This window comes from Thermothelomyces heterothallicus (assembly GCF_042370625.1).
Source record: "Thermothelomyces heterothallicus CBS 202.75 unplaced genomic scaffold P884_scaffold_6, whole genome shotgun sequence".
NCBI lineage: Eukaryota > Fungi > Ascomycota > Sordariomycetes > Sordariales > Chaetomiaceae > Thermothelomyces > Thermothelomyces heterothallicus.
Window position 1 is genome coordinate 1,083,715 of NW_027192567.1, and position 25,796 is coordinate 1,109,510.

The following is a 25,796-nucleotide window of genomic DNA, read 5'->3' on the forward strand; positions in this document are numbered from 1 at the left end:
GGGGGGGGGGGGGGGGGGGGCAGGGAGAGAGGGTAACACAAAATAGAAGGTCGACTGCGCCGCCGAGATCCCTCCTTTCTACAACGAGTGGACGTCAGAAACGCTACACGACGCTGTCAAGAACGCGTGACGTTGGTATGCAGCCTTGACAACAATGATAAGTATTATTCGCGGCTCTGTTAGCCCGGTGACAATCCCATATGAGTCTCTCGGGAAAGAATGCCTCTTCCTCAACCGGTTGGAAAGCCCTCGAACTGTGGAAGTCGACGGGTCTCGAACGAAGAACGGAACTTCAAGGATGCCGGAAGTGGCTCAACGCGCTTATTTTATCTCGCCCACGGAGAAAGGGAGGGCGCCAGCGCTTATCCCACAGCATGCCGAGGCCTCGTGGCAGCCATGCAGCCCAAGCGACATGCAAGCCACAAGCCGAACAACACCGACCGCCCCAAGTACCCTACTGCTCTTGGTCGGGGGTCGGTGAAGTCCTATCTGCGTTTGAATAGGCGAGCCAGCTTCGTAGCGTGATCTTTGGCTTCCGTTTTCGAGACTTCGTGCTGAGCTTGCTAGTATCACTTTGGAAGTGCTTCGTTCTTTCAGCAAACGTTAACCCCGGAGGTATGAAAGTTGGACTGCAGATGACTCGTCCGAACTCTGATTAGAAACAGAGCAATCCAGGTTTGCAGACGTATGATAGGGTATCCTGTGTAGAGTACGGAGTGTAGGAGATACGAACCAATGAAGATTGGTTCAAACGAAGCCTTCCTGCAAGGGACGCGGGCGTTGGAGCGGGGGAACAGTGCCGCTTCTACTCCGTAGAGGAAGTGTGCACCACACCCTACCTCTGTAGGGATCCACAGCTGCCGATTCGGTAAGGATTTAGTGTTCGCTGCCCGCTGCAAGGGCCTTATGAAGGGTACTAGCGGGTTCGGACGATGAAGTGATGGGGTACTTCAACCCTCGAGTAAATAATACATGTCAGCGAAAGGGAGTACGGTTCACAATCTTCGTGTACCGGATGTGGGAGGCCACCCACTGGAGGGAACAGCTGGAGGCGAACTCACAACACTTCACGTTGGAAGGTCGAGAAATCTAAGGTCCCGCTGTTTCTTCTCACGTGAACTCAACTATGCTACTGCGTAGTGGGAGCGGAAAGGGTCACCAGTTGTGACAGCAGCAATCGTGGCTTCCAAAAACAGACCTGCCCAGCCCAGTTCTCGGCGGGATATCCTTCGCACCCCGCATGGCATCCGGCGAATCAGAGCCGCCAGTTCGAAGTTTGTTTCGACAAGGTGTCCCATCATCGGCTGGCCGTTAGGCTGGATCCACCTGGTCTGTCGGCTGCGCCCGCTCGATTGCAGAATGCAGGGCACACTGACCTCAAAGCTTCACAGCAGTTTACTGTGTACATAGTAGTTACCTGTATACTGTGACTACTATAGTGTAGTATAGCAAGCGGGGATAGGCGCGATAAGGCCAGGGCACTCCCAACCCCCGAATCCAGTTCGACACAATCGATTCGTTCACGGTGCTGCGCCTCCGCAGGGCTCGCAAAGGAAACGCAGGTATCTGATTTTGGTTTCAGATAACCGCTCGCGGTGTCGTCTTTTGTGTCTGAACGGCTGCCTGGAAAGCCTGACGTCTCCTTGTGCTTACCTCTATCTGCTTAGGTACTCCAAAAATCCACCAGGTACACACCGGGATATTTTCACTCTACAGCACCTAGATCTTAACCACTATTTGATATATACGGATTGATTGTACACTCCCCAATATAACTTGATAGGTATCGACCTGCAGCGGCCTGAAATCACGGCTTCAGACTCGCTCGCAGAGGTAGGGATGAGGGATGTACGGAATATATACGGTAAGTAAGGAGGTATGTACGTATGTATGTATGTACGGATGTACATACATACATACCTTACGCACACTACTGCATAACTACACTAGGTAGTCTGCGAACCGAGTCCTTGTTGGGCAGTCTGGGCGCCCATGCGATGTGACTGTCACGCTGGACGACAGGCGGTTACCAGCCGGCACTACCGGCCTTGCTTCGTACCTACACTAGTGCCTTCCGTACTTGCAGCAGGGCGGGCACCCCGCCCCCCCCTTTCCCAAATCATCTGATGAGCGACAGTTTCGATGGTGCCACACAGCTTGACCTCAGGCCGCGGCACCGATCTTACCAAAAATAACGAAACCGGTCTTGGTGCACGTCTGCTGCTCCCGTCCCCCCGCCCTCCGATGGTTTACTCTGTACCCCTTGTCAAATTGTCACCCCTCCAGGATGCCTCTTATCGAACCCTCTCTCCTTTGGGTATTTCATTCGGTCGATGCCACTCGAATGTCTCCGCCCTCGACTCGTCGACGACAAACCCTTACGCCATGTGCAGTCTTGTTGGTGTTGAGACTGAAGTAATCTGAGTTCACAGGCTGGACCGAGTAGGAAAGGCGATCGATTTGCTTGTCGGCCTTAAAAGGGGCCAGCCAGACATCATGAGGATTGCTTGCTTGCAGTTTAGTCCCCAAGTCGGCGATGTTGACGATAATTTGAACCGCGCCGATGCGGTTCTGGGCCGTGTAGACCCAGAGGAACTCGATAGTCTCGATCTACTCGTCCTCCCGGAGCTCGCCTTCACTGGTACGTGATGGACTTTTCATGAAGCGATACTCGCCTACCGTACATAGCCGCGAATGTCTTCGTCCCATTGTTAACATCGCGCAGGCTACAACTTCAAGTCACTCCAGGACATTGCCCCCTTCCTGGAAGAAGTCGGGTCAGGCATCAGTTCGCTGTGGGCGCAGACGACCGCCCTCAAGCACGACTGCACCGTCGTTGTCGGCTACCCCGAGAAAGTCGACGTCTCGGAAAAGTGGCCGGCATCTCCCGGATGCTACAACTCAGTCGTCATCGTCAATGGCGAGGGCGAGACGGTCGGCAACTACAGGAAGTCCTTCCTCTATTACACCGATGAGACCTGGGCTCTAGAGGGCGCAAATGGCTTCTTTGAGGGCGAGATACCCAAGCTCGGAAATGTCGCGTTGGGTATCTGTACCGATCTCAAGTACGTTTGTTCAGGTTCCACCTCGCGCCTTTATTCCGCTGACGACGCAGCCCCTACAACCTCGAAGCTCCCTGGGACGCCTTTGAGTTTGGCTTCCACATCTTAAAATCGAAGGCGAGCCTTGTGATTATGTCCATGGCCTGGCAGACGCACCACGACCGCAGTGTCTTCAATCTCAACCCGGCCGAACCGGACCTCGAGACACTCGTCTACTGGGTTCAGCGGCTCGAGCCCCTGATCCGCGCCGATACGGAGGAAGAACTCATCGTCATCTTCTGCAACAGAGCCGGCTCCGAGGAGGAAGTTACATATACGGGTACCAGCGCTGTCATTGGCATCAGGCGAGGCGAGGTTTTTGTCTACGGCGTCCTCGGGCGCGGAGTGGACGAGCTGCTCATTGTCGACACGGACCAGCCGCCCATGAGCAAGCTCACGGATGCGGATGCCGATGCCGTTGCGGGGGACGAGGAAGCTGTTGCAGAGGAGAAGAAGGCCCCAGACACGGAGATCAAAGGCGACTTGCCGGCGCCCCCAATTCTTGAACACCGTCACTCAGGAGAGAGCGAAGTGAGTCCGCGTCATCTCGCGGGCCCAGGACTCTCGAGTCCCCGGCAGCCTACCTCTCCCAGGCTGCCTTGGTTAGCACAACCCACTCAGCCTGGAGAGACGCCTATCGACAACCGCTCTCCAACCCGCCTACAGATCCCCACCAGACCGCCGGCCGACGAAGTATACACTGCCATAGACACCGCCTTCACGGACGACGACATCATAATCGACACTCCTGCCATGGCGCATACCCCGGCTTTTGCACGACGGCTGCAGCGCCCCACGTTGGCCATCCCGGCGTCGCCTGGATGGCGGTGTCCCAGCAAGCAGAGCCCGTACCCGTGGCAGCACCATGACGGATCCTACTCGTCGGTGTTCGGTGCGGGCGCTACCATGACGCCCATCACGCCGTTCGACGAGGACGGCTGGAGTTCGACGCCGATCGACCAGAAGGTGCCGCCGCAATGGTTCTGGAGACATGAGCCGACACTCTCAGCACTGAAAGAGTCGGCCGTGGAGGAAGAAGAGGAGAAGAAGGAGGAGGAGGAAAAGGAGGAAAAGAAGGAGGAGAAGGAAAACGGATCAGATTCGCCACAGCACGTTGCCCTTCCCCCAGCTCAGGAAAGGAAACAGGACGCATCGGATGCCAGGACCCATGAATCATCTGACTATCGCACAAGAGCTCAACAAGCAGAACCAGAAGAGCGTGTTATGGATTGGAAGATGAAAGAGGGAGGAGAAGATGTAAGAGAAGAAGAACAAGACTCGGCAGAAGAACGCACCGCACTAAAAAATGACTGGGCCGACCTAGCGCAGGTGCTCGAAGGGCTCAGAGCGCGGCCCGGCTCGGTCCTAGACGTCAGCTCCTCGCCCAACGACAGGCCCAGCTCGCCCAAGTCACGTAACGTGTCTCGGTCCTCGAGCCCTTCTCGGTCCCTGGAGCGGTGGGGGCCGAGGTACGGAGGGCAGGAACACGACAACGCCTCCGGCGGCGCCGGCGGGCCAGCATACGGCGAAGCGGCAAGACCACATCAAGAACCGCGTCAGTGGCAACGGCAGCGGCAGCGGCAGCCGTCCCGCCTGCGTCACGTAGTATCTCGCGACGTCGCGGATGCAGCCGGCTCCCCTGACATGGATGACACCACTCCACCGCTGTCGATCGATCCTGCAGCTGCAGCAGGAGAAGCAAGGGGAGGGAAACGGGGAGGGAAACGAGGAGGAGTAGAAACGGGGACAGACGGCATCCCAATCCAGGACGCCACGACGACGCCCAGTCTGTGCTCCGCGACCTCAGCAGCATCGACGTCGACGTTTAGCGACGACGTGGTAGAGTCTCGTGAACCTGTCGTCTTTGTCCGGGACGGCGGGGACAGTACTGGCAGCGATAGCGTCGCCGATGCTGCGGCCCTGCCTCCTGGTTTGGTGGCAGCCGTGGAGGGGGGAGGCAAGGGAGCTGTGGATCCCGGGGCGAATGGGTCCCTTGAGATAGAGGGCGGAAGCGCGGGGCTGGAGATCGGCCGACCAGCAGTCCATGGCTGACGTTGAAGGTCTGATTTCGGGAGGATGGATGACGGATGGGCAGACAGATAGATGGTAGGTTGACGGACGGCAAACATGGGGTAGGAATATTCGATCAAAGTTGGAACGTCCAAAAGAAAGTCCATGTATCACAAGAGGTAGGGTTCAGTTTCCATTACTTGTGATCTTAACGATGCGACATAGCCGTACGTAGATTTTTTTTGGTCTTACTTTACAAGCCACTACTACTTAGTCGTGATATCACCTCTGTGACCATAGCTTTCTTTGCACATGCAATGCTTTTTCTCGGGGTGTGAGTTTGCGGCCAAAGGGGGAGGAGGGAAGAGGAAGGTTGGTAGGCTAGTAGGTCTGTTTCTCGACACACTGTGAGTGAGCGGAAAAAGAGAATGTAGAAGTCGCCAGACCTGATGGCAGAGCACTCAAACATGATGATACAATTATGCATGACTGACTGCAAGCGAACTGCGCCTCAAGATACAGTAGGCAAGGCGCCTGGAGGTCTTAGACGACTGGTAACACTGTCAAACCACCACGGCTGTAAAAAAAAAAAAAAAAACTAGCGAAGGTTATTTTGGGGTATCTGAATCACGGTATGGGCAAGTGGTTGTTTTACTGATTCCTATACTCATGTACTGCGCGCAGCAGGCGCAGGCGGCAGTGTGCGTGGCTTTTGTTCTTAGTCGTGCGGCAGGATGTTGTTCAGGTAGGAAGGCGATGCAACAGATCAAGATGGGGCGAAGAGCACGTAAGAGGTCCCATTTCTCGGCCTACCCCTCTCTACCTACACCTGTACCAGACCGTACCTTCTCTTGACCATCCAAAATATCGATTATGGTAGTTGCGAGTCTTGGGAAGTGCGGGAATGGTATCTAGTTCTTCCCGCATCCTTTTCCGCAACACAGACACACAACAAGCTGCAATTGCCCCCAGCTTGTATGTAGAGGAAATTTTGAGGAGATGAAAAGGGAAGCATGTAACCATCCCTTCTTCACAACGGTCCGGTGTTTGACGGGGAACTGCTGTGAGGAACGGGAAGGAGGTGCCATCTCGCAGCTTTCAGCTTTGGCCGTATCGGGCAAGCCGTGGTCGGCGGGGAAGCAACGGACGGCCAATCATTGTTCAGTCTCGGGTGACTCGAGGCGGGTGTGAAGAGGTGCAGGGGTCGTTGCAGCAAGGCACCTGGTCCTCGAGCTGCTACTGGCCGCAGCTGTGCTCACCCGCATGGCGAGCGCTTGGTTGAGCCATCGAACGGCATCCCTCCCGCATCTTAGCTGTGGCCACTGGGATCGCTTGCCCTGGCCGACCGCAAGCAATGTACCCTCTTGTCGATCGGGGAAACCGGGGTGTCGAATTGCTTGATTTGCTCCGTCCCCGCGGCCCGCGGCCTGTTCCGAGTCACCCCCAATCAATCACACGCACACTCCCACCCACAAAATCATGGCATCCCGCCCGCAGCAACCGGACGGCGCTGTGCTGCGTGTTGCGTGTTGGTGCGCACACCTGCGGCCAGGTCTGGCCCTCTCGGCACCTTGCCCTGCGCTGTGCATCCGTTGCGCCCTCACCAACTTTCCCGCCGCCGGTCACACGCAGCATCGTAACTTCTGGCCTGAAGCCAACTCTCCCCCCTGCCTTTCTCCCTTATACCCGTTGGCGGCTCCCGTCTCGATCACCCCAATTTAGGCCGGTTCTTTTTTCACGGTCAAGGAGGTGCTTTCTCCCTGCCTGAATCGATTTCTGTTGGCACACTCATAACTACATGGAGTCTGGGCGCCCATAATCGTCCTCCCGGAGCTGCAGTGCTCGCGTCCCCGCGTCTCCAACTACCAGCCCGTGGGTCACCGCCGACCCCGTCGTCTGCTGGCGCAAACCGAGCGCCATCAAGCCAGCTTCTCAACACCCAGCAGCGGCATAAGGAGGGACGGTGCGTCCAGGATGCGGCTGGGCACCGTCCATCTCTACGTCGCCGCGGCGGTCTTTGCACCGCTGGCGGCGTCCATCTTCATCGCTGCTCCTGATTCGCCTTGCTCAAAATACTGCGGCAATGTCCAATCCTCGACGGCCACCGACGAAATGGTCTGCGATGACGCCGGTCTCGCTTCCTCCGAGGGCGTCGTGTGGGAGCAATGCATCAGCTGCCTCCTTACTAGCACCTACGTTTCTGGCGGGCATTCGGATCTACAATCGCTACTCTGTATGTGTGGCGTGTCTTGTTCAAGCAATGGGTGTCCTTTCCCCCGGCTGACTTGCTCGTTCCTAGACAATCTGCGCTTCAACGTGGGATATTGCCTGTTTGGCGGCGGAACCAATCCATGTGTAACAAGGTGCGTTTCACAGGAGGCTCGAATGCGTCTTCAACCAACCTGATTCCGGCCACTATTCTGTGGTTTGAGAGCTCGAGCTGACGGCATGTTGCCAGCACGGCATGCTCACCACTCGGACGTGCCGTTTCGTATAAGAATATGTCCACCTCGGTCGGCGCTCTCGACTATTGCAGCAAATGGGACCAAGGCTTCTACCCTCCGTGCAGCGAATGCCTTATCCCGCTCCAGCAGGACCACCTACGCGGCATATACGAGAACAACTACGTGACGATTCTAGAAGCCGCATGCGAGCAGAGGCCTGATCCCGGGTTCACCGTGTCGATTGCCGGCGATCCGTTCGACCCAAACGTCGCGGTCAGCATCGTCGAGCCACACCCGGACGCATCGAGCGTCCCGACGCCAGACTATGGCCCCGTCTCCCTCGGGGCGCGCGTGGGCATCGCCTTTGGCGGTCTCGCCTTCATCCTTGTTGTCGCCGGCGTATGTATCGTCTGCAACGGGAAGCGCAGGCGGCGTGCCTTTCTACGCGAGCTCGAGCGCCGCCATGGCGGACAGGGTTGGCCTCACCCAAAAACTCGCTACGGCGGCAGCAGCAGTAGCGGCGGCGGCCCGGACATGTTCGAGACACCCGTCAGCCAGCAGCCCCTGCGCGGGTGGGAAACGGAGAGCCCCGTGAGCGCGCACACGGACGCGCCGTTCCCGCGCTACTTCAGCCCCTACTCAAGCCAGTACGCCAGCCCCGTGACGAGCCCAGAAGCGCCGGGGTCAAGCCACCACCAGTGGCCGGCATTGGTGCCGCAGCACACAGAGCAGCAGCAGCAGCAGCAGTTCTACCAGATGACACAGACACAGTCGCCGTCAACCCACGGTTCGCCTCCACCGGCGTTTTCTCAGTGGCCAACCAGCAACCCAGAGCAGATACACGCACAACATGTCCAAGGACAAACCGGGCCCGCCATTGGTATCGCGCTCGGCGGGGACGAGGCGAGCTTACGGTCCAAGGCGTCCAATCTCAACCTCAATGGGTACCCGATCGATTCCAAGGGCAAGCAGCGCGACGAGGCGTATGAGATGCACGAGGTCGAGAGCCCGTACGGGTATGGGAACGGAACCGCCAACGGGAACGCGAGCTGGACCGGAAACGGAAACGGCGACTCGAAAGACCACCGCCCCTACGAGTATCCATTCAGTATGCCCGCCGAACCGCAGGCGCCAGTGCTGCATCACCCCGGCTACGGGAGGCACCACGGGTCACGGCCTGGGCCGGGCGGCGCGGATGCGGGAGCCGGGGTAGTAGGTGTGGGCCAGTATCCGGATTATCAAAGAGGGTACCCGGTTTCATGATACGGGACCTGGCCATTTTTTTTTTTCTTTTTTTTTTTTTTTTTTGTTTTTAAATAATGCTTGTCGTTGTCGTTTTCTTCTTATTTTTCATGACTGATGGTATAATACCCGGACCTGGACATGGAGTTGCGAGATACCTTGGATGCCGACCTGCTTGGTTTTGCTTTGTGTGTGTTGTATACTTGTAAAACATGTACCCTTCGAATGTGCGAAGGGAGAAGAGACAAGTACATATCGAACATTGTTTCACTCTCTGAGTGTAGTCAGCCAACGTCTTGTCGGTTGATGCATAACTTGCGATCAATTTGCATAATTCGTGCATACTCTTGCCAGATCAAACACCTGGCTCTCTCTTATCAGCACGTGAGACTGCTCGAAACGGGTTAGCGCCACCTCGGCGCTATCGTTCCCCACACCGACCGCTCGCTCAAAAAAATTTCGGGGACAATCGATTGGAAGCAGTGCTCTTGGTGTCAACAACCACAGACGGTGGAAACTCGAACGGCGACTGTCCGACTACTCGATCCAGCTTGCCGGCCGACTCGTGAAATTGCTCACGGTCCACCCATAACATTAGAACCTATCTCGAGACGACCAATTGCCGGACGGGTGACGCGCACTCGAGCTCGACCTGTGTTTCGACCGCCAGATATATACAGTATCAAGTGGGGGGGCTTTTTTTACGGATTGTATAACTACGAAGACACAAGCCCAGCAACAATGGCAGACTCTAAAGCGTTGGTGAAGAAGGCGGGCGACAATGGGGAGGAGGAGTACGCGATCAAGCCGCAGAGCACGGTCCCCACGATCGATACCAGCACCTGGCCGCTCCTGCTCAAGAACTACGACAAGATGCTAGTGCGCTCCGGTCACTTTACGCCCATCCCCAACGGCTCCTCGCCCTACAAGCGCGATATCAAGTCCTACATCTCCAGCGGTGTCATCAACCTCGACAAGCCGTCGAACCCCTCTTCGCACGAAGTCGTTGCTTGGCTGAAGCGGATTCTCCGGTATGTATGGGAAGAAGGGGGGTGCAAGTGAAGGAAGAGATGAACGAGGACGGCGGTGCTGACAGTCCTTGTCTTGCAGTGTGGAGAAAACTGGTCACTCTGGCACCCTCGATCCCAAAGTCACTGGCTGCTTGAGTACGTTTCCTATTATTTTTTTGTCGCCTCCTCCTTTCCACCCTTCCCAAACGCGCCGGGGTTGGCTGACCGAACTAGTTGTCTGCATTGACCGCGCCACCCGTCTCGTCAAGGCCCAGCAGGGTGCCGGTAAGGAGTACGTTTGCGTCATCCGCTTCCACGACACCGTCCCGGGCGGCGAAGCCGCCTTTGCCAAGGCCCTCGAGACCCTCACGGGTGCCCTCTTCCAGCGGCCGCCGCTCATCTCGGCCGTCAAGCGCCAGCTGCGTATCCGCACGATCCACGAGAGCAAGCTGATCGAGTTCGACAACGACCGCCATCTGGGCGTCTTCTGGGTTTCCTGCGAGGCCGGCACCTACATCCGTACCCTCTGCGTGCACCTGGGCCTGCTGCTCGGCGTCGGCGCGCACATGCAGGAGCTCCGCCGCGTGCGGTCCGGAGTCATGTCGGAGGACGACGGCACGATGGTCACGTTGCACGACGTGCTCGACGCCCAGTGGCAGTACGACAATGGTGGCGATGAGACGCTGCTGCGCAAGGTCATCCAGCCACTCGAGACGCTGCTCTGCACGTACAAGCGCCTCGTGGTCAAGGACTCGGCCGTCAACGCCGTCTGCTACGGCGCCAAGCTGATGCTGCCCGGCCTGCTGCGGTACGATCCCGGCATCGAGGCCCATGAGGAGGTCGTCCTCATGACGACCAAGGGCGAGGCCATTGCCATTGGCATCGCCCAGATGAGCACGGTTGAGTAAGTTGCTGCTACTACCACCGCGATGGTCTTGTGTCCTCCAAACATGAATTCGTACTGACATGGGTCGCGCAGGATGACCACATGCGACCACGGCGTTGTCGCCAAGGTCAAGCGCTGCATCATGGAGCGCGATCTCTACCCCCGCCGCTGGGGCCTGGGTCCCGTCGCCATGGAGAAGAAGAAGCTCAAGGCCGACGGCAAGCTGGACAAGTACGGCCGCCCCAACGAGGCCACGCCGGCCAAGTGGACGCAGAGCTACACCGACTACAGCGCGCCCGACGTTGCGGCCGCCGCCAGCAGTGCTGCCCCTGCTGCCGCCGACGCACCCGCAGCCGAGGCCGCCTCGCCCGAGAAGAAGGCCGAGTCCGCGCCGGAGGAGAGGGCGGACGAGGAGAAGAAGAAGCGCAAGAAGCACGAGGGCGAGACGCCCGAGGAGAAGGCAGAGCGGAAACGGCTAAAGAAAGAGAAGAAGGAGAAGAAGGAGAAGAAGAAGGCCGAGAAGGGCAAGGAGAGCAAGGAGGCCGAAGACAGTGATTAAGGCCCGGTGAAGGGTTGAGGGTTGCTTCGCTGTGTGAGTTTGGGTTTGGTTCCTTCTTCACGCTACTGGATGGAGGGGGGCGTTCTTGCTGGCTGGCTGGCTGGCTGGCTGGCTGGCTGGCTGGCTGCGGCTGTTGCACGGAAAAAAAGGAAAAAGCGTGATGGCGTTTTCGGCTTGTATGTTACGTCTGGCTTACGGTGTGTGGATTTCAACCTGTTAATATTCCAAAGCTTCTTGCAAGCTAGAATAGATGTGTACTACAAAGTCGGGGGTCGGTCATTTATGAGACGACGAGTCAGGTTGCCAGCGGTTTGTGGAATCAAAGTTCGACAGGCCGGACTTGGGAGTCTTGTTAAGGGGATCCGCCCTCACCGAGAAGTCGTGTATGTACGGGTATCCGTACATTCGTACGCGGCGCATTCACATGCCACGGGGCAGCTCATTTCCTGTTAGCCGAATGAAATCACGAGCATGTCACATCGATCCCGCACCGCACCGCACCGCACCGCACTGCACCGCACTGATGCTGCCTCTACTCATCCTGGCACCCAGATAGATATGGCAACACGGGCACGGCGCTCTGTGCGCTCCAACCCACAGTCATGACGTGGGATTCCCACTTTGTGTCCGACAGACGACGATAAGAGCAAGTTTAACTCCCTCGGAACAGAGACACCGACGACTAGGACCAATATTCGCCGCGAGCCGCACCCTTGCCAAGAGGTTCGGAAGGCGTTTAGGCTCCGGACCGAAAAGCCTCCCAGACGCAAAGCAAACCATAAATAACCTCGTCCCCAGGATGGCGGCGGCGGCCGAGGTCAAAAGACTGGCCGCGTATTTGAAGGCGCGGGCGTTGGTACCCCTTCTCTGCCTACGTGGCCGATCACGATCTGGTTTACGACAAGTCACGATGGCCGCCCTCGTAGCGGTGATCTACTTGCTCCTCGCCCTGCTCCTACCTTCTTCTTCTTCTTCTTCTTCTTCCTCTTCACGCGCCACCCGCGCCGCCCGAGCCAAGACCCCGCTCCTCTCGGTCGACTTCCCCGACCCCTGCATCGTGCAGGACGCGTCCTCGGGAACGTGGTACGCCTTCGCCACGGGCGGCTGGTGGACGCCGCCGCCGCCGACGACGACGACGACAGCGGCGCCCAACAACAACAACAACAACGACGACGACGAGGAGGACAACAACAACAACAGCGGCAGCGCCGACAACGCGACGGCGGCGACCCTAGAGACCGCGGCCGCGGCGGTCTACAAGAACATCCAGGCGGCGTCGGCGCCCCATCCGGCGGGGCCGTGGACTTACCTCGCCTCGGCCGACCCGCTGCCCTCGGCCGGCGCGTGGGCGCTGTCCGGCCCCGACGCGCAGGTCTGGGCGCCCTCGGTGGCCCGGCTCAACGCGTCGGCGTACGTGCTGTACTACGCCGCGTTGCTGGCGCCGGGGTACGCGGGGAACGCGGGGAACGCGGGGAACGCGGCAGATGGGGGGAACTTCTCGTCGTCGTCATCGTCATCGTCATCGTCATCATCGTCATCATCGTCCTCGGCCTCGCGCCTGCACTGCATCGGGGCAGCGACGTCGACGACGACGTCGCCGCTGGGACCGTACCGGCCGCAGCGGGAGCCGGTCATCTGCCCGGCCGGGGAGGGCGGGGCGATCGACCCGGCCGGGTTCGCGGACCCGGCGACGGGGCGGCGGTACGTGGCGTACAAGGTGGACGGCAACGCGCTCGGGCGCGGCGGGGAGTGCAACAACGGGGTGGCGCCCTCGCGGCGGACGCCGCTCGTGCTGCAGGAAGTGGACGGCGGCGAGGGCGTCCGCCCGGTCGGGCCCGCCGCCGAGATCCTCGACCGCGACGCGGACGCCGACGGCCCGCTCGTCGAGGCGCCCGACCTCCTGTATTTACCCCCTTCCAGGGACGGGGACGGGGATGGGGGCAGGAGCCGCCCGGGGACGTACGTGCTGTTTTACAGCAACCACTGCTGGGACGGGCCCGGGTACAGCGTCAACTACGCGGTGGCGGAGGGGAACATCACGGGGCCGTACAAGCGGGCGGCGGGGAGCGGCGAGGGCCCGCCCCTGATCGGGACGGGGGACCGGTTCGACGTCACGGCTCCCGGGGGCGCGGCCAGCGTGCCGGGCGGGGACTGGCTGCTGTTTCACGGGAACTGTCCGCAGGGGAGGTGTCTGTTTGGGGCCCAGATGGAGGTGGTGGGGGGTCGTGTCACTGTTTCGTGACGAACGGCTGCAGCGCCTGGGGAAGCCCCCCGGTTTTTTTTTTTTTTTTTTTTTTTTTTTTTTTTTTTTTTTTTTTTTTTTTTTTTTTTTTTTTTTTTTTTTTTGGGGGGGGGGGGGGGGGGGAGAGGAAGGGGAAGAGGCCTCGCTCAGTGGTTCAGCGGTGCACCACTCGACTTTCGTACCCTGTATGCACACTTGGGGCTTCGTTCCGTATAGTTCTTCTTCGTCTGCCTTCGTAACTGTCAGCTCATGGGCGTGGGTGTATTCATATCTTCGCTGTTTCTTAGTTCTCGTGACAAGAAATAAGAGATTGGAACTGGATGAAGATCCGGAGATTGCGGACGTGGTTGGCGTGGTTCCTTGTTCAAAAGTGTGTGTAGTGTAACTACTGTACAATATTGGATAGTTCATTAGTTACCTCGTTGGCGGTGCGCTGTCGGCTTGACCTGATTGTCGACTGACTGTGTGATGCCTGTGAAAAGGTAGAGGTGGATGGGCTGAGTGTGTGCTTGGAATTACCAGGCAGCGCTTAGCGCTCAGTTGATGCTTGCACAGGGGCAAAAGGCCAATGAGAAGGTGCACCCTTGGAGGGGTGTTGGTTTACACTAAGCTCCCTTGGCAGGTACTCTCCACTAGTTAATCGCCGGTAAAGACCGGGGCCCCCGTCCACATCCTGCTCAAAACAAGAAACCGCGATTCAGAGGCTGCGGCTGTTGAGGCGCAACCCGAGAAGTTGGGACTACAGATTACTGAATTCCCTAATCTGCGCACTACTTTGTGACTGCACCAGCTCTCGACCTGGTGAGGCCGGCGTAGATGGCCGCTACCCAAGGCCAACAGGTGTTTGTATATTTCTTTTTATATCTCTTGCATACGGAGTTCTTGCGTACATACACTCTGCATGCTACGAAACTGAACTGTTTGCAGGCTCAGCCTCGATCGCAAACGCAGCTCAGAACGAGGAAGAGAGAAGTGCCGAAGGGCGTCGGAAGTCCCAAGACAAGTGTCATCAACACCCTCACTCTCCGAGTCAACAAAGGGCAGCCCAAATCTCCCTGCACATCGGATCGAGCACTTTGTTCATCTCTTTCGGCACTGTGCTCGCTGCGCTGTTACCGACGGGCGCTGTGCACTACCACTTGATTGGATGGCCCATCATCACCCGCAGTCAGTGTATGTGTGCATTAAGAGGCGCTGCCGCTGCCGCTGCCGCTGCCGCTGGCCCCCCTTGCACCCACCACTACATGTACTTGGTATGTACGGAATAGTTAATCCGTACACAACCACCCGTCAATACTTGTATGTCACACACACCTGGATCTGGCATGGCAAAAGCTTGCCGGCCACTTTCCGGTGCCGTTAGTTACCTGAGCATCCCCTTCGCCGCGAGCTGAACACCCCACTTGCCCGTTCAGGGGTGCTCGGGCCTCGCGCTCGCATGCAGCTCGTCACATCTGCTCACACCAACAAACCACCAACTCTTGTTCGTGCTTGCACCATACTGTGCAGTGTACGGATTGGGGAGTGTAGCACGCCCAGTCCTATCGGCGGCACCAGAGAGCGTGGGCTATCACTATTTGATACAGAGCTCTCTGCCCTCTTGTCTCATGATGCGGATGTGCTCTCCTTGATGTTCCCCGTTGTGCTTTTGCGTCTTCCCTCTTCATGTTTCTCAACATAGATACATAGATATCAATATCGTGTAATTGATCTTTACCACGGGGCATTCTCTCGTTCTCCTTCCCTCGCTTTGCCCCCGAACCCTGGCTGGACCAGGATCACGATCGAGCTGTTCTCACTCCCTCATCCAAACTCGCATGCACAAGTGCCCACTCCCGGCCGCTTGGCATCGACAGGCAAGATGGCAAAGTCAGCACTCTATACGCTTCTTTTATTTCTTTTCCTCGTGCCACACCTCTCCACGGCGCTCCAGGTCACGCCGAACTCGCCTTGTGCCTCGGTATGCCAGGACTCGCCCGGTCTCGACCCTTCGGATCCGGACTCCTCCACGACGAGGAACTCGGACATTACCTGCGAAGATGCCGACTACTCGAGCGCTGCCGGCACCAAGTTCAAGAAGTGCATGACCTGCCTGCAAACTAGCACATTCTCCCAGGACGGCGAGAGTGATACCATGTGGTTCCTCTGTATGTCTAGACGCCTTTCTTTCGCCCCTGACTGGCCAAACCGGGAGAAATCGACGCTAACAACTTCTCCTGCTAAAATCGAAAGACAATCTGAGGTACACGGCCGCCTACTGTGTCTTTGGTTATCCCAACGTCACCAACTTCTCGCCCACGCCATGCACCACTAGGACCGCCTGCGGCGACCTCGAGGCCAACATGCGCCACGGCATCCCGAACCCCAAGGATGCCACCGCCTACTCGTACTGCCAGGCGGGCGACGGCAACGCAATGGACTTCTCCCACTTCGAGAGCTGCATCGCTTGCACCTCCGCCCTCGGGACCACCGACTACCTGGCCAACTGTGAGAAACCTCCCAGAATCCTTGAGGCGCAAAAGAGAAGGCCCCCTCCCCCCCCTTTGCTAACGACTCTCCAGACTTTGCCGCCCTCGGAGTCGCCTGCCAGCAGCAGCCCGCCCCGGGCACACTGCTCAGTCTGAACGACACCATATTTGCCCACGCCCCGATTGGCCCGGAGAACGATGACGACGACAGAGGCTCGGGGTTGGCGACCCCGGCTGTCGTCGGCATCGTTGCCGGCGTCCTGGCCTTTCTTCTCCTAAGCGCCGGCATGACCCTCGTTTGCCTGCGCAAGAGGAGGAAGCAGTACCTCCGAGCGGGCGCCCAGGCGGGCTACAACAACTTCTCTCACCACCGCCACCACTCGTCCGTGTCCTTCCAGTGCCAGACCCACATGGTATCTCCGCGTTTCTGGTCCGATGTCGCCGAGGACGGCGTCCCGACCCCGATGACCGAGAACTCCGGCGCCGTCCCTGCCATATGGACACCACACCATCCCGACGACAGCTACATCTACCACCACCAACACCACTACCAAGACGACACCACCACCACCACCACCACCACCACCACCACCTTCACTCCGGCCCCCAACAACAAGAGTAGCAGTAGCAGCACCATCAGCCGGAGCAGCAGCATCAGGAAACCAGCCCAGCTGCAAATCACAACCACCACACCGCCCACCCCGCCTCCTCAGGCCTACTACTACTACTCCTCCCCTTCCTCCTCCACCGAGAAGGTCTACCACTCGCCCTCCGACTTCCGGTCCCCTCTCTCCGCCGACACCGTCACCAGGGCCTCCGCCCTCCTGCCCCCGTACCCGTCCCACTCTCCCGTCGCGGCGCCCCCCGTCCCGGCCGAGCGCCACAGCGGCGGCCGCCGTGGTTCTGGGTCTGGGTCTGGGTCTGGGTCGGGGTCTGGGTTCCCGCTGCGGCTGGGGAGGAAGAGCCCCAAGATAGGCGGCGGCAAGGGTGTCGTGGTGAGCGGGTCGTCGGGGAGCCCCGTCGAGTCGCGCACGATTCAGACTACGTTTGCCGCGCCGCCCAAGCGGTAATCTCTCTTCCTTTTCTTTTCTTTTCTTTTCTTTTTTTTTTCTCGTTTTATTAGCCACCCCTCGCTGGCGCTTTTGTGGGATACTATTGCTATGCATAAATAAGCGAGGGGGACGGAGATGGTAGCAGAAAAACATTGGATAGGATACCCCTTGCTTGTCTTTAGGCCGCTTTTCTTCTTAAATAGCTGGAGCCGCTAGTCTTCTCTTTGTCGGTGTAAGAAGTAGAGTTCTTGAATCGGTGCCGGGGAATGTTGTTGCCTGGGTTGACAGGTGAGATTGGAAGTCTCAGGAGTTGCCTGGCGGACCGTGCAGGGGCAGTTGTCTCTCTCTCCCCCTTCCTTTCTGGGGGAGGATCATGGTAGTGGTTGGACGTGTAAAGACGGACACAGGTCAGGCAAGAAGAGAGATGTTCACATTTCCGTACATGCATCACACCTCAACCTTTGGCCTGATGGCGACGAGACATACTGTATCGAGGGAAAGATGCAAGACGCCAGGTGCCTTTGAATTTCGAGTCACCCATCCTCCCACATTCATAATTAACCACCACAACAACACGAAGTGCCACCGCTGCTGCGCTCCGCAATGCCAAAGAACATAAACAAGTATATACATCATCAGCAAAGACGCAGAGCCAAGAATAGATAGATACACCTCCGTGCAGTGACGGTCAACAGAAAGGAAAGAAAAAAAAAGGCCAGATGCGTCAAATCCAGTCTTCCCAACCTTGAGTTTCCCCATCCAGAAAACGCCGTAGTATGGTATGTATGTATGTATGTATGTATGTATGCATGCATGCATGCTCGCTTCTTCTCTGCCTCGCTTTCCGCTCAACTGTTTCCTTTCTTCTCCGCCGACCGTTTTTTTTTTTCGTCGCTTTCAACAAGACACTTTATGCCTCCCTCGCTTGGTCGCGCGCCGTAAACCCTTCCAATTTCCACCGTCTTAGACAGTCCAATAATGCCAAACAACTCTTCTCCCTTCTTCTTCATCTTCATTATCATCATCTTCTTCTTCTTCTTCTAGTACACCTCCTCCCTCGCGTCGCGATCCGCCCGGTCCATGGCCTCCCTCAGCTCCCTCAGCATCCGCTTCGTGTTCTCCACCATGGCGTACGTCTCCGCCCGACCCGGAACGACAACGGCACCGGTTGCTGCTGCTGCTGCTTCTGCCGCTGCCGCTGCCGCCTTCTTCTTGGCCGAAGGCGAAGGCTCCCGGCTCCGGCGCTGCTGCTGCGCCCCGTCCTCGTGGCCCTCGTCCTCGTTCTCGCCCGTATCGTCCGGCCCGCGTTTGCGTTTGCCTACGCCGCCGATCGGACCGTCCTCGCCGCGCCATCCGCCCAGGGGAGGTGGCTGCATGATCGTAGCCGTAGCGGTAGCGGCGGCGGCGGCGGAGGCGAACGGCGGATGGGGCGGCGACGTCGACAGGATGCCCCTCGGCGGCGTCGAGAATCCGGTGGTTGTTGGCGTCTGCTGCGGGAGGTCGACGCTGTGCCGCGAGGAATGGCCGTGCTGCGCGAGCGGGCGATACCTCTTGAGCTTCGCCAGGCGCAGGCGCCAGTCGGACGGCGTCGGGGATGCCGCGCGGCCCGCGTCGCTGGCCATGTCGACATCGGGGGCGTCGACGAGGCCGTCTTCGGGGCTGCCGAGGCCCTGTTGTTGTTGTTGTTGCTGTTGCTGTTGTTGCAGTTGTTTGTTGGCGAGAGCCTCGGGCAGCCACTTGCCGTCCGGCATGGGCACGAACCCGCGCGCGCGCAGGTCCCAATGCGTGGACCTAACGAGCCCACTCCCCGCCGCCGCCTTTGCGCCGCCATGTTGGAGCAGCCTCCTGGCCCCGGGGTCGTCATCCGACTCCTCCCCTCCCGCGCCGGCGGACCTCTTCCTCGAGGAGGACGACAGCGAGGCGGCGAAGTTGGTGGTCCTGCTGTTGGTCCCCGGGAGTGACTGCCTGAACCGCGACGACAGCGACGTGAGCGACCCGCCGCCGGCCGACAGACTGCGGCGAGGCTCGAGGCCGAACTTCTCGCGCAGCGAGCGCGTCTTCCATCCTTCTCTCTTTCCGCCCCCGACGCTGCTCGTGTCGGGCGAGGAGGTCCGGGCCGGCTCGAGCTCCAGCTCCAGCTCGGACTCGGGATAGCGAAAGGAGCGGGTCGCGCTGCCGGTTGCCCACGCCTCGTTGTCGGCGTCGCCGGCGGCTTCACGCACGACGCGGCGGGCCAGAGAGCGCGGGTCGTCACCGAGGCCGGAAAAGACGCCGCTTGCGAGGAGCTGTTCTTCGGGGTCGTTGTTGCTAACGTAATCCGCGCTGTAGGCGACGCTGCCGCGGCGGCGGCCGGCGGCGGCGGAGGAGGCGAGCAGACTGAAGCGATGCGCGTCCTCCATGAGCTGTCTTTTGGCTGCCCGCTTGGCCTCCTGGTCCGCCTTTTCCTTTTCCTCCTGCTGCCTCCTTCTCACCTCTTTTTGTTGTTCGCGGTAGAGGCGCATCTTTTCTCTACCTTCGCGAAGGATGCGCTTGGTGGCGAGGGCCCGGGCGTTGTTGCGCCAGCGGTAGAAGTACTTCAGTCGCAGCCGGTAGGTCTGATGTTCGCGTGCTAGGCGCCACGATTCTTCGTCCTCCTCTTTCCGTTTCCTTTCCTCCCGCTCGCGCTCAAAGTCCTGCCAAACGCCCCAGAGGATGTGGCGCAGGAACTCCTCGGTGAACTGCTCCATGAGACCATCGTCGCCTTTTACGAACCATTTCGTGAAATCGCCAAGCAGGTCTCTCTTGGGGGGTGGCGGTGGTTTGGGCGCCACCGTAGAAGGTGCAGTGGCTCCTGCATCTACGCTGCGTTGTGGCTCTTTCCCGAACGGCTTCGAAGGGCTAGCAGAAACCAGAGGCTGCAGTCCTTGTGTTGTTGGCGCTGTGAAAGAAGGCGGTGTGATGTATATCGTCGGCACGGCGGAAGGGGAGGCGGTGGACTGCTGCGTTGCTTGTCCCGGCAGTGTCGTCGCTGGAAATGGAGACGCTCCGGCGGGCGGGTTTGTCGACCCAAGCTTGGAGGTCGAAAGGGCCGAGTCGGGTGGTTTCTTTTGAGCGGTCGCCGTATCTTCTGACGGGGCGAAGGTTGTGGTGGGCTTGGGGACAGCATTGCCAAGTAGAGAAGGAAAGTTTGGAAGAGACGGGACGGAGGAGGAGCTCTTGAGGAAACCGAACGGGCTCGAGCCCCCTGTGGGCTTGGCCGGAGCAAAAGGAGAGGCTGTTGTTGTTGATGTTGATGTTGTTGTTGTCTGCTCGGTCGGAGCTGGCTGGACCTGAGCCGGAGTCGTGGCCGGTTTCGCATCTGTGCCGATTGTTGTTGTTGTTGTTGTTGTTATTGTCGTTGGCGGCGCCGCCGCGGACTGACTGCTCAAAGAGGAAAACGGGGATTGTCCCACCTGGGGTTGGGGTGTAGGTCGCCCCGAAGCGGCCGATGAACCGGGAAATAGGGATGCCGTTGGCTTCGGCGCCGAGAAGCCCGAGAACGCAGGGGCTGTGGTGGAAGTGCCCATGCTGAAGGGCGTGCTCGATGCGGGGGTGCCAAACGACCACGAAGATGTTGTCGGGGGTGCCGATGGTTTGGGCGGCGGCGGCGGTAATGGTGGCAGACTGGTCTCGGCCAATGGCTCAGACGCCGGCGTCTGAGTGACGAACAGGCCGCTGTCTTCCGAAAACAAGCTATCCGGGCTACCCCCCCCGGGCGGCTTCTCCGCCGGCTCTTCGAATATGGTGTTGTAGATCACGTACGGCAGGGATTGCGTCGTGCGTTTCCGCTCCACGAGTGTTCCCGAGAAGGTCTGCCGCACTCGAGGCGACGGAACCGTCTTCTTCTTATTATTGAGAAGGAGGTATGGCTCCGTCACGGGGTTCCGGCCGTCGGGGACCCACGTCGAGAACTCGAAGCCGTGGAGCTCGGCAAACTCGACCGCCTCGTCGGGCGTGTCGAACCGCAGCATCGCGTTGAGGTCGGAAGCCGTGATGGTACGGGGAGCGTCGCGGTGGCGCGCGTAGCCCCGGACGAGGTTCCGGAGGATGGCCTGGCGCACCGAGGTGAAATGGATCTCGGCGATGCAGGCCATCGTATACGATACCCGCGGGTCCTCGACGATGGCGAAGTAGTTGGTGAAGGAGGTGTCGGACAGGGTCGTGCCCACGCGCGGTTTGATGGGGCCCTTGGGCTCGCGCACGTCGTCCATGGCCTGGATCAGAGACAAGGCCGTCTGGACTTCCTCCGACTCGAACCAGAACTCGGCCCCCCACGTCGGGATCCTCCTCGCTATGGAGGGATCGTGGGCGTTAAGGAGGAGATAGTAGGCTCTGAACTCGGCCTCGTTCTCGCAGTGGACGCGCTTATCGCGGCACACGTCGTACGCCTCGATGAGCGACAGGATGGTCCTGCCCAGCTGCTCGATCTCCTGCTTCTGGTCAAAGTCCTCGTTCGCGACGCCCTTCTTTGACAGCAGATGCAGGGCCGTGGCGTGAAATCGCGTGATGGTCTCGAAGCAGTAGACCATGTCTTTCATCTCCTCCGCCGACTTTTGAGAATGGAAGGTGAAGTCCTTGCGCACGGCTCTGGTCCTGTCCCAGAGAAAGTTGTGCATCGAAGGGAGGTTGCTCTCCGACTGGAGGAGGTCGTTGAACAGGTAGTCGGTCGTCCTCCGCAGGGCGTCCACGGAGCGGACGTCCATAGGCAGCGGCGCGTCCTGACCGGCGGCGGAGCGTCCGAACTTCTTGACCATCTTGGCCGGATCCGGCCACATGGTCAGCCCGTCGGGGCGCAAGTCCTTCTCCTCCGTCTTGACATCGTACTCGGCGATACGGGAGACCTGCTCGAACTCCGGGCACATGCTCTCGCAGATACCCTTGAACGGAAGCGCGTCCTCGAGTTTCCGTCGTTTCTCCGGGTCGTCGATGAGGTCGGCTTTTCTCAGACTCGCGTAGACGCGGGCGCGATACTTCTTGTAAGCCTCCTTCAAGTTCTCGACGGCGGCGCGCTTGCTGGGGTCGCCGGGGTCGGCGGGCCATTTTGGCGGCTGGATACCCTCCTTCTTCAGGTGGTCGTATAGCTTGTTCGCGTAGTCGTAGGCAAAGCTCGAGAGCTCCTTGGTCCGTTCGGTCGGGCCGCGGTCTACGATCTTTTGGCCACTTCCGCGACTGCTCGACGGTGGCTGGTGGCGCTCCTGGTGGCGCTCCTGGCGGCCAGCCTGCTGCTTACCCCGAGCATTCTGCCGTGATTGTGCGCTGCTCGCCCCTGCCGGCTGCTGGGCCATCGGCTGCTTTGCGAACGGGTTTGCACCGGCGAACGGGTTAGCGAGCTGCGTCGTTCCTTGATTATGCCCCTGCCGCCCACCAAAACCGCCATTGCTGCTGCCTCCCTTTCCGGCTGGTCCCCCTTTTGTGCCCTGACCTCCTCCCTGTCCACCAGAGCCGTCACTGTTTGCCGGAGCAGCTGGCTTGCCGCCAGCGGACTTGTTCTTGCGAGCCATCGTGTCTGCTTCGGCGGACTTAGATCCCGAGGACCGACTGGACGGCACCGTGGGTTGCGCCCGGGACCCGGAAGGTGACGGACTTCGGCTGCTCTTGGGGCCAGTTGGCGGGGTCCCAAAGGGATTGTTGAGTTGGAGTGGCGGCGCCGGCGACAGCTGTCGACTACTCGACCCTGGCGACACAGCCGGGCTGCCAAACGCTGAGCGCGGCGCGGGTGGAGCTCCCGACGCGGCCCCGCTGGAGGGTTGCTTGGTTCCGGACGCGGGTGCGCCAAAAGGATTCTTGACAGGCACGCCGAAGGGGTTCGCAGCGGGGGAGCCAAAGGGATTGGTTTGGGGAGCCGCGGCACCGAACGGGTTCTGGAATTGCTGGTTGGGAGCCGGGGCAGGCTGGCTAGAAGCGGGTGCGGGCGCGCGTGCGGGTGCGGGTGCCCCAAAAGGATTGTTGAGAACCTGGCTGGGCGGCGCCCCGAACGGGTTGTTAGCTGGCGTCGCCATGGTGGTCTAGGCAGCGCATCGGCGACGGAGGTCCGAGCGAAGGTTGTGGACGGCGGGACAAAATCGAAGGAAGGGGGGTGTCGATGCGTCACGAGGCACGCCTCCTCAGCCGTCGAAGGAAGGATACTAAGGACGCGGACGTGTGCTCGAAGGCGGACCGGGATGAGGATTTACCAGGTGAAAGTCGGCCGATCGGCACGCCGTTGCCGCGCCGGGAGACGATGGGAAAGTGGTGAGGGAGCAACGGGTTCGAGCGCGGCGCGTGAGCCACGGCGAGCGCTGCAGCCTCTACCTTCCCCAGCAAATCCGGAATCGAAGCAACATGGGAGTGGAAGCTCTTGTCGTGCGCGTGCTCTTATTTAACTACGTGTTGGAAAGGGGACAATGAAGAAGGCCGAAAAGAGTTTGGAGCAGAGCGCGCCGCAGTCTGCAATGACTGCGCACGTTTGCCGTCTGCTCAGGCTTCGTTCAACCGGTCGGCTTTTGGCTTTGTCGCAGTGCACGAATTCTGCCCTTTGACTGCGGGCGGTGAGTGGTCCTTCTTCAGTGGACTAACGTTACAACTACAACAGTGGAGAACGAGGAGCTTGGGCCAGTCAAATACGCAGCGGATTACAGAGGCGCTTGTATGTATGTACGGATTACTGTGTACTGTACAGTGCAGATACATACAAAACATTAGCAAAGTACAGCTGATCCGTATCCGTAATCCGTAGACAAATACATCGCGAGAAACAGAATTGGCAGGATCAAAAATTGTCTATTTCTTCCTGAATCGGCCCTGAATCCAGCACCGATACATCTTGAGCTTCTTGGCACGGTTGACGAGCAGTCTGCGGTCAACCCCGAGGTTCTCAATCTCGAAGCTCGGCTGCAGACCTTGGGCCTCGCCCTCGGCGGGCTCGCTGAGCTTTCCGCTCCAGATCCTCTCGAGCTCGTCCTTCTCAAAGAAATAAACGCGCGTGCCGTCGCCACGGATGTAAAAGTTCTCCTCCAGGTACCGCCCTTTCTTGAAGCGCACCTGGGCGAGATCCCCTCTTCCATAGTCGCGGAAGCAGACCTCGCCGCCCGGCTTCAGCACACGGTAGACGTTCTCTACCGCCTTCTTCCACTGCTGCGGGGAGAGCGCAGAGAAGATAAACACCATGATTGCCACGTCCACGGAGCCCTCTTCGAGGCCCGGCGGCAGCTCGTCGCCAGCAACGTCCCAGACGTCAGCTTGCATGAACTCGGGGTTGTACGACTCATGATTGCGCATGACCTCAACCGCCTTCTTGGAGAAATCACATGCGTGGAGCTTCAGCTTTGGGTTCTTGTTCTGCGCCAGCACGGGGAAGGCCGTGTTCCCGGCACCGGCTCCGATTTCCAGGAGCGTCACCGGCCCCGCGTCCTCCCGCGTCACTTTATGCAGGACGGGAAACTCTTGCTGGAGCCACTTCCGGTCCTTGAAAAAGTTGGCCGTGTTGTTCTTGTAGAACAGGTTCCACCATTTAGCAGGGTCCGAGTTGAAGCGCACTGTTGATCCAAGTCAGCCAATTGCCCCAAAAACACCGTGAGGTGAACATGGACAAGGTGCGTATGGTTGAGGGCGCATCAGATGGGAGCGAAAGACTAGAAAATACATAGGTGTCTTCATAGGGGTTCAGATGAACTATGCTTATAAATGTAAATCATCACGAGCGCGCCTGGCTTCTTCTCGTCCGACGAGAAGAGCCAGCATTTGTCCTCGAGGACGAAGAGAAGAAGAACAGAAAAGAGCGAAAGGTGTCACATACTCTTGTCAAACTCGGATACTGGCGACTGGCGCTGCATTGCGTACTGCTGCTCCGCATACTCTTTGTATGCGTCGTCAGTCTCGACGTGATCCCAGGCATTGAACTCGAAGACGTCGTCATCCTCTCCCAGGTAGCGGGATCCGAACTGAAACGGATCGCTTCTCTTCTGGTTGTACTGAGGATCGTGCGATCGGTGGGGAGGAACTTGGGACTGCTGCTGCTGCTTGTCCTGCTGCTGCTTATCCTGCGCTATCTCAAGCGAGGACGCCTGGGCAGCCAGCTTCTCCTGCGCGTCGTTCTGGCCGGCCACGGCCTCGGCGCTGTTGACCGTCATGGTGAACGGCGGAGGGGAGAGAATGGAGGGTTAAGAATTAGTGAAGGAAATACTCTGGGTGCGCCTACGAGGGGCAGCTAGCAGTCGCTGCAGGTCATTGAACTGCCCTCGATGAAGTGCAACTTCGGCGCAGCATCTCGTGCGAGGCTCTGCTTTTGGAGACTTTTTTGGGAGGGAAAGGGGGGGGGGGCCAAAGAAATTTTAGAAACGCGAAAAAAAGCGGGAGCAAAGAAAAAAAAAAGGTCGTGAGGTGTGGGGCACTCTGTGCGGGGCCAACCAGCGAGCAATAGCGGGGAATGCAACATCCTTACATCCTTACGAACTAACGTTACTGCTAACAAACCTCGATCAAGAAATTGGCATCTGATATAATCTGTACGTAACAAACCATTTACTTGTATGCATTTATGTAGGTATTGTAAATACTTACATACAAGTAGCTCTATTTCTACTTCCCGACACAATTCCTCCTCTTCCCTTCCCCATGGCCAGCATTCACTGTTTCTTGCTGGCCCGCTTCTTCTCAATCTTTTCAAGCTCCATGTCGATCCGCTTGAAGCTCCAGCTCTTCCAGAAGGGCGGATACAGGAAGGGGCGCAGATCAAAGCGGTTGTCGTCGGGCGCTGTGTCCATCGTCAGTCTCTTTTTTTTTTTTT

General features: G+C 58.8%; 8 protein-coding genes across 8 annotated transcripts in view; 5 read left to right on the plus strand and 3 right to left on the minus strand.

Annotated features, from left to right (window-relative positions):
- Window positions 1-2,496: 2,496 nt before the first annotated feature.
- Window positions 2,497-5,153, plus strand: P884DRAFT_276286 (carbon-nitrogen hydrolase; the record flags this gene model as incomplete). The annotated part of the gene is made up of 3 exons (XM_069442941.1): window positions 2,497-2,641; window positions 2,726-3,065; window positions 3,116-5,153. 3 exons carry the CDS (start codon window positions 2,497-2,499, stop codon window positions 5,151-5,153), a joined length of 2,523 nt encoding a protein of 840 aa, XP_069299407.1.
- Window positions 5,154-6,675: 1,522 nt separating this feature from the next.
- Window positions 6,676-8,832, plus strand: P884DRAFT_220386 (uncharacterized protein). The gene is made up of 3 exons (XM_069439451.1): window positions 6,676-7,344; window positions 7,411-7,474; window positions 7,570-8,832. The coding sequence occupies exons 1-3, from the start codon at window positions 7,086-7,088 to the stop codon at window positions 8,816-8,818; spliced, it is 1,572 nt and encodes a 523-aa protein (XP_069299408.1). The 5' UTR covers window positions 6,676-7,085; the 3' UTR covers window positions 8,819-8,832.
- Window positions 8,833-9,538: 706 nt separating this feature from the next.
- P884DRAFT_290876 (pseudouridine synthase) lies at window positions 9,539-11,252 on the plus strand (the record flags this gene model as incomplete). The annotated part of the gene is made up of 4 exons (XM_069444078.1): window positions 9,539-9,828; window positions 9,908-9,963; window positions 10,042-10,711; window positions 10,787-11,252. 4 exons carry the CDS (start codon window positions 9,539-9,541, stop codon window positions 11,250-11,252), a joined length of 1,482 nt encoding a protein of 493 aa, XP_069299409.1.
- A 961-nt stretch (window positions 11,253-12,213) lies between these two features.
- On the plus strand, window positions 12,214-13,494 carry P884DRAFT_176747 (glycosyl hydrolase; the record flags this gene model as incomplete). Its single annotated transcript, XM_069437323.1, has 2 exons — window positions 12,214-12,359; window positions 12,459-13,494. Coding segments are annotated over 2 exons (1,182 nt in total), but the record flags the coding sequence as incomplete, so codon positions are not given.
- A 1,398-nt stretch (window positions 13,495-14,892) lies between these two features.
- Window positions 14,893-17,532, plus strand: P884DRAFT_257435 (uncharacterized protein). The gene is made up of 3 exons (XM_069441148.1): window positions 14,893-15,641; window positions 15,727-15,981; window positions 16,056-17,532. The coding sequence occupies exons 1-3, from the start codon at window positions 15,356-15,358 to the stop codon at window positions 17,030-17,032; spliced, it is 1,518 nt and encodes a 505-aa protein (XP_069299411.1). The 5' UTR covers window positions 14,893-15,355; the 3' UTR covers window positions 17,033-17,532.
- P884DRAFT_114717 (uncharacterized protein) lies at window positions 17,248-17,944 on the minus strand. The gene has a single exon (XM_069437100.1). The coding sequence runs from the start codon at window positions 17,831-17,833 to the stop codon at window positions 17,462-17,464; it is 372 nt and encodes a 123-aa protein (XP_069299412.1). The 5' UTR covers window positions 17,834-17,944; the 3' UTR covers window positions 17,248-17,461.
- Window positions 17,945-18,054: 110 nt separating this feature from the next.
- P884DRAFT_268386 (SAC3/GANP/Nin1/mts3/eIF-3 p25 family-domain-containing protein) lies at window positions 18,055-25,140 on the minus strand (the record flags this gene model as incomplete). Its single annotated transcript, XM_069442190.1, has 4 exons — window positions 18,055-23,037; window positions 23,159-23,366; window positions 23,832-24,546; window positions 24,807-25,140. The coding sequence occupies 4 exons, from the start codon at window positions 25,138-25,140 to the stop codon at window positions 18,055-18,057; spliced, it is 6,240 nt and encodes a 2,079-aa protein (XP_069299413.1).
- Window positions 25,141-25,635: 495 nt separating this feature from the next.
- P884DRAFT_298347 (uncharacterized protein) overlaps window positions 25,636-25,796 on the minus strand; it is a gene marked incomplete at both ends in the record, with an annotated part of 3,084 nt that continues 2,923 nt past the window's right edge. The window contains one exon of the mRNA XM_069444595.1: window positions 25,636-25,763. Coding sequence (XP_069299414.1) covers window positions 25,636-25,763 — 128 coding nt within the window. The remainder of the gene's footprint in view (window positions 25,764-25,796) is intronic.

Bases quoted from the DNA above. Each gene is read 5' to 3' on its own strand.
- P884DRAFT_220386 (XM_069439451.1), top strand. From the start codon at position 7,086: ATGCGGCTGGGCACCGTCCATCTCTACGTCGCCGCGGCGGTCTTTGCA. The intron at 7,345-7,410 runs GTATGTGTGGCG...GCTCGTTCCTAG, and splicing joins GGATCTACAATCGCTACTCT to ACAATCTGCGCTTCAACGTG. The intron at 7,475-7,569 runs GTGCGTTTCACA...GCATGTTGCCAG, and splicing joins ACCAATCCATGTGTAACAAG to CACGGCATGCTCACCACTCG.
- P884DRAFT_257435 (XM_069441148.1), top strand. From the start codon at position 15,356: ATGGCAAAGTCAGCACTCTATACGCTTCTTTTATTTCTTTTCCTCGTG. The intron at 15,642-15,726 runs GTATGTCTAGAC...TAAAATCGAAAG, and splicing joins TGATACCATGTGGTTCCTCT to ACAATCTGAGGTACACGGCC. The intron at 15,982-16,055 runs GTGAGAAACCTC...ACGACTCTCCAG, and splicing joins CACCGACTACCTGGCCAACT to ACTTTGCCGCCCTCGGAGTC.
- P884DRAFT_114717 (XM_069437100.1), bottom strand. From the start codon at position 17,833: ATGCATGCATGCATACATACATACATACATACATACATACCATACTAC.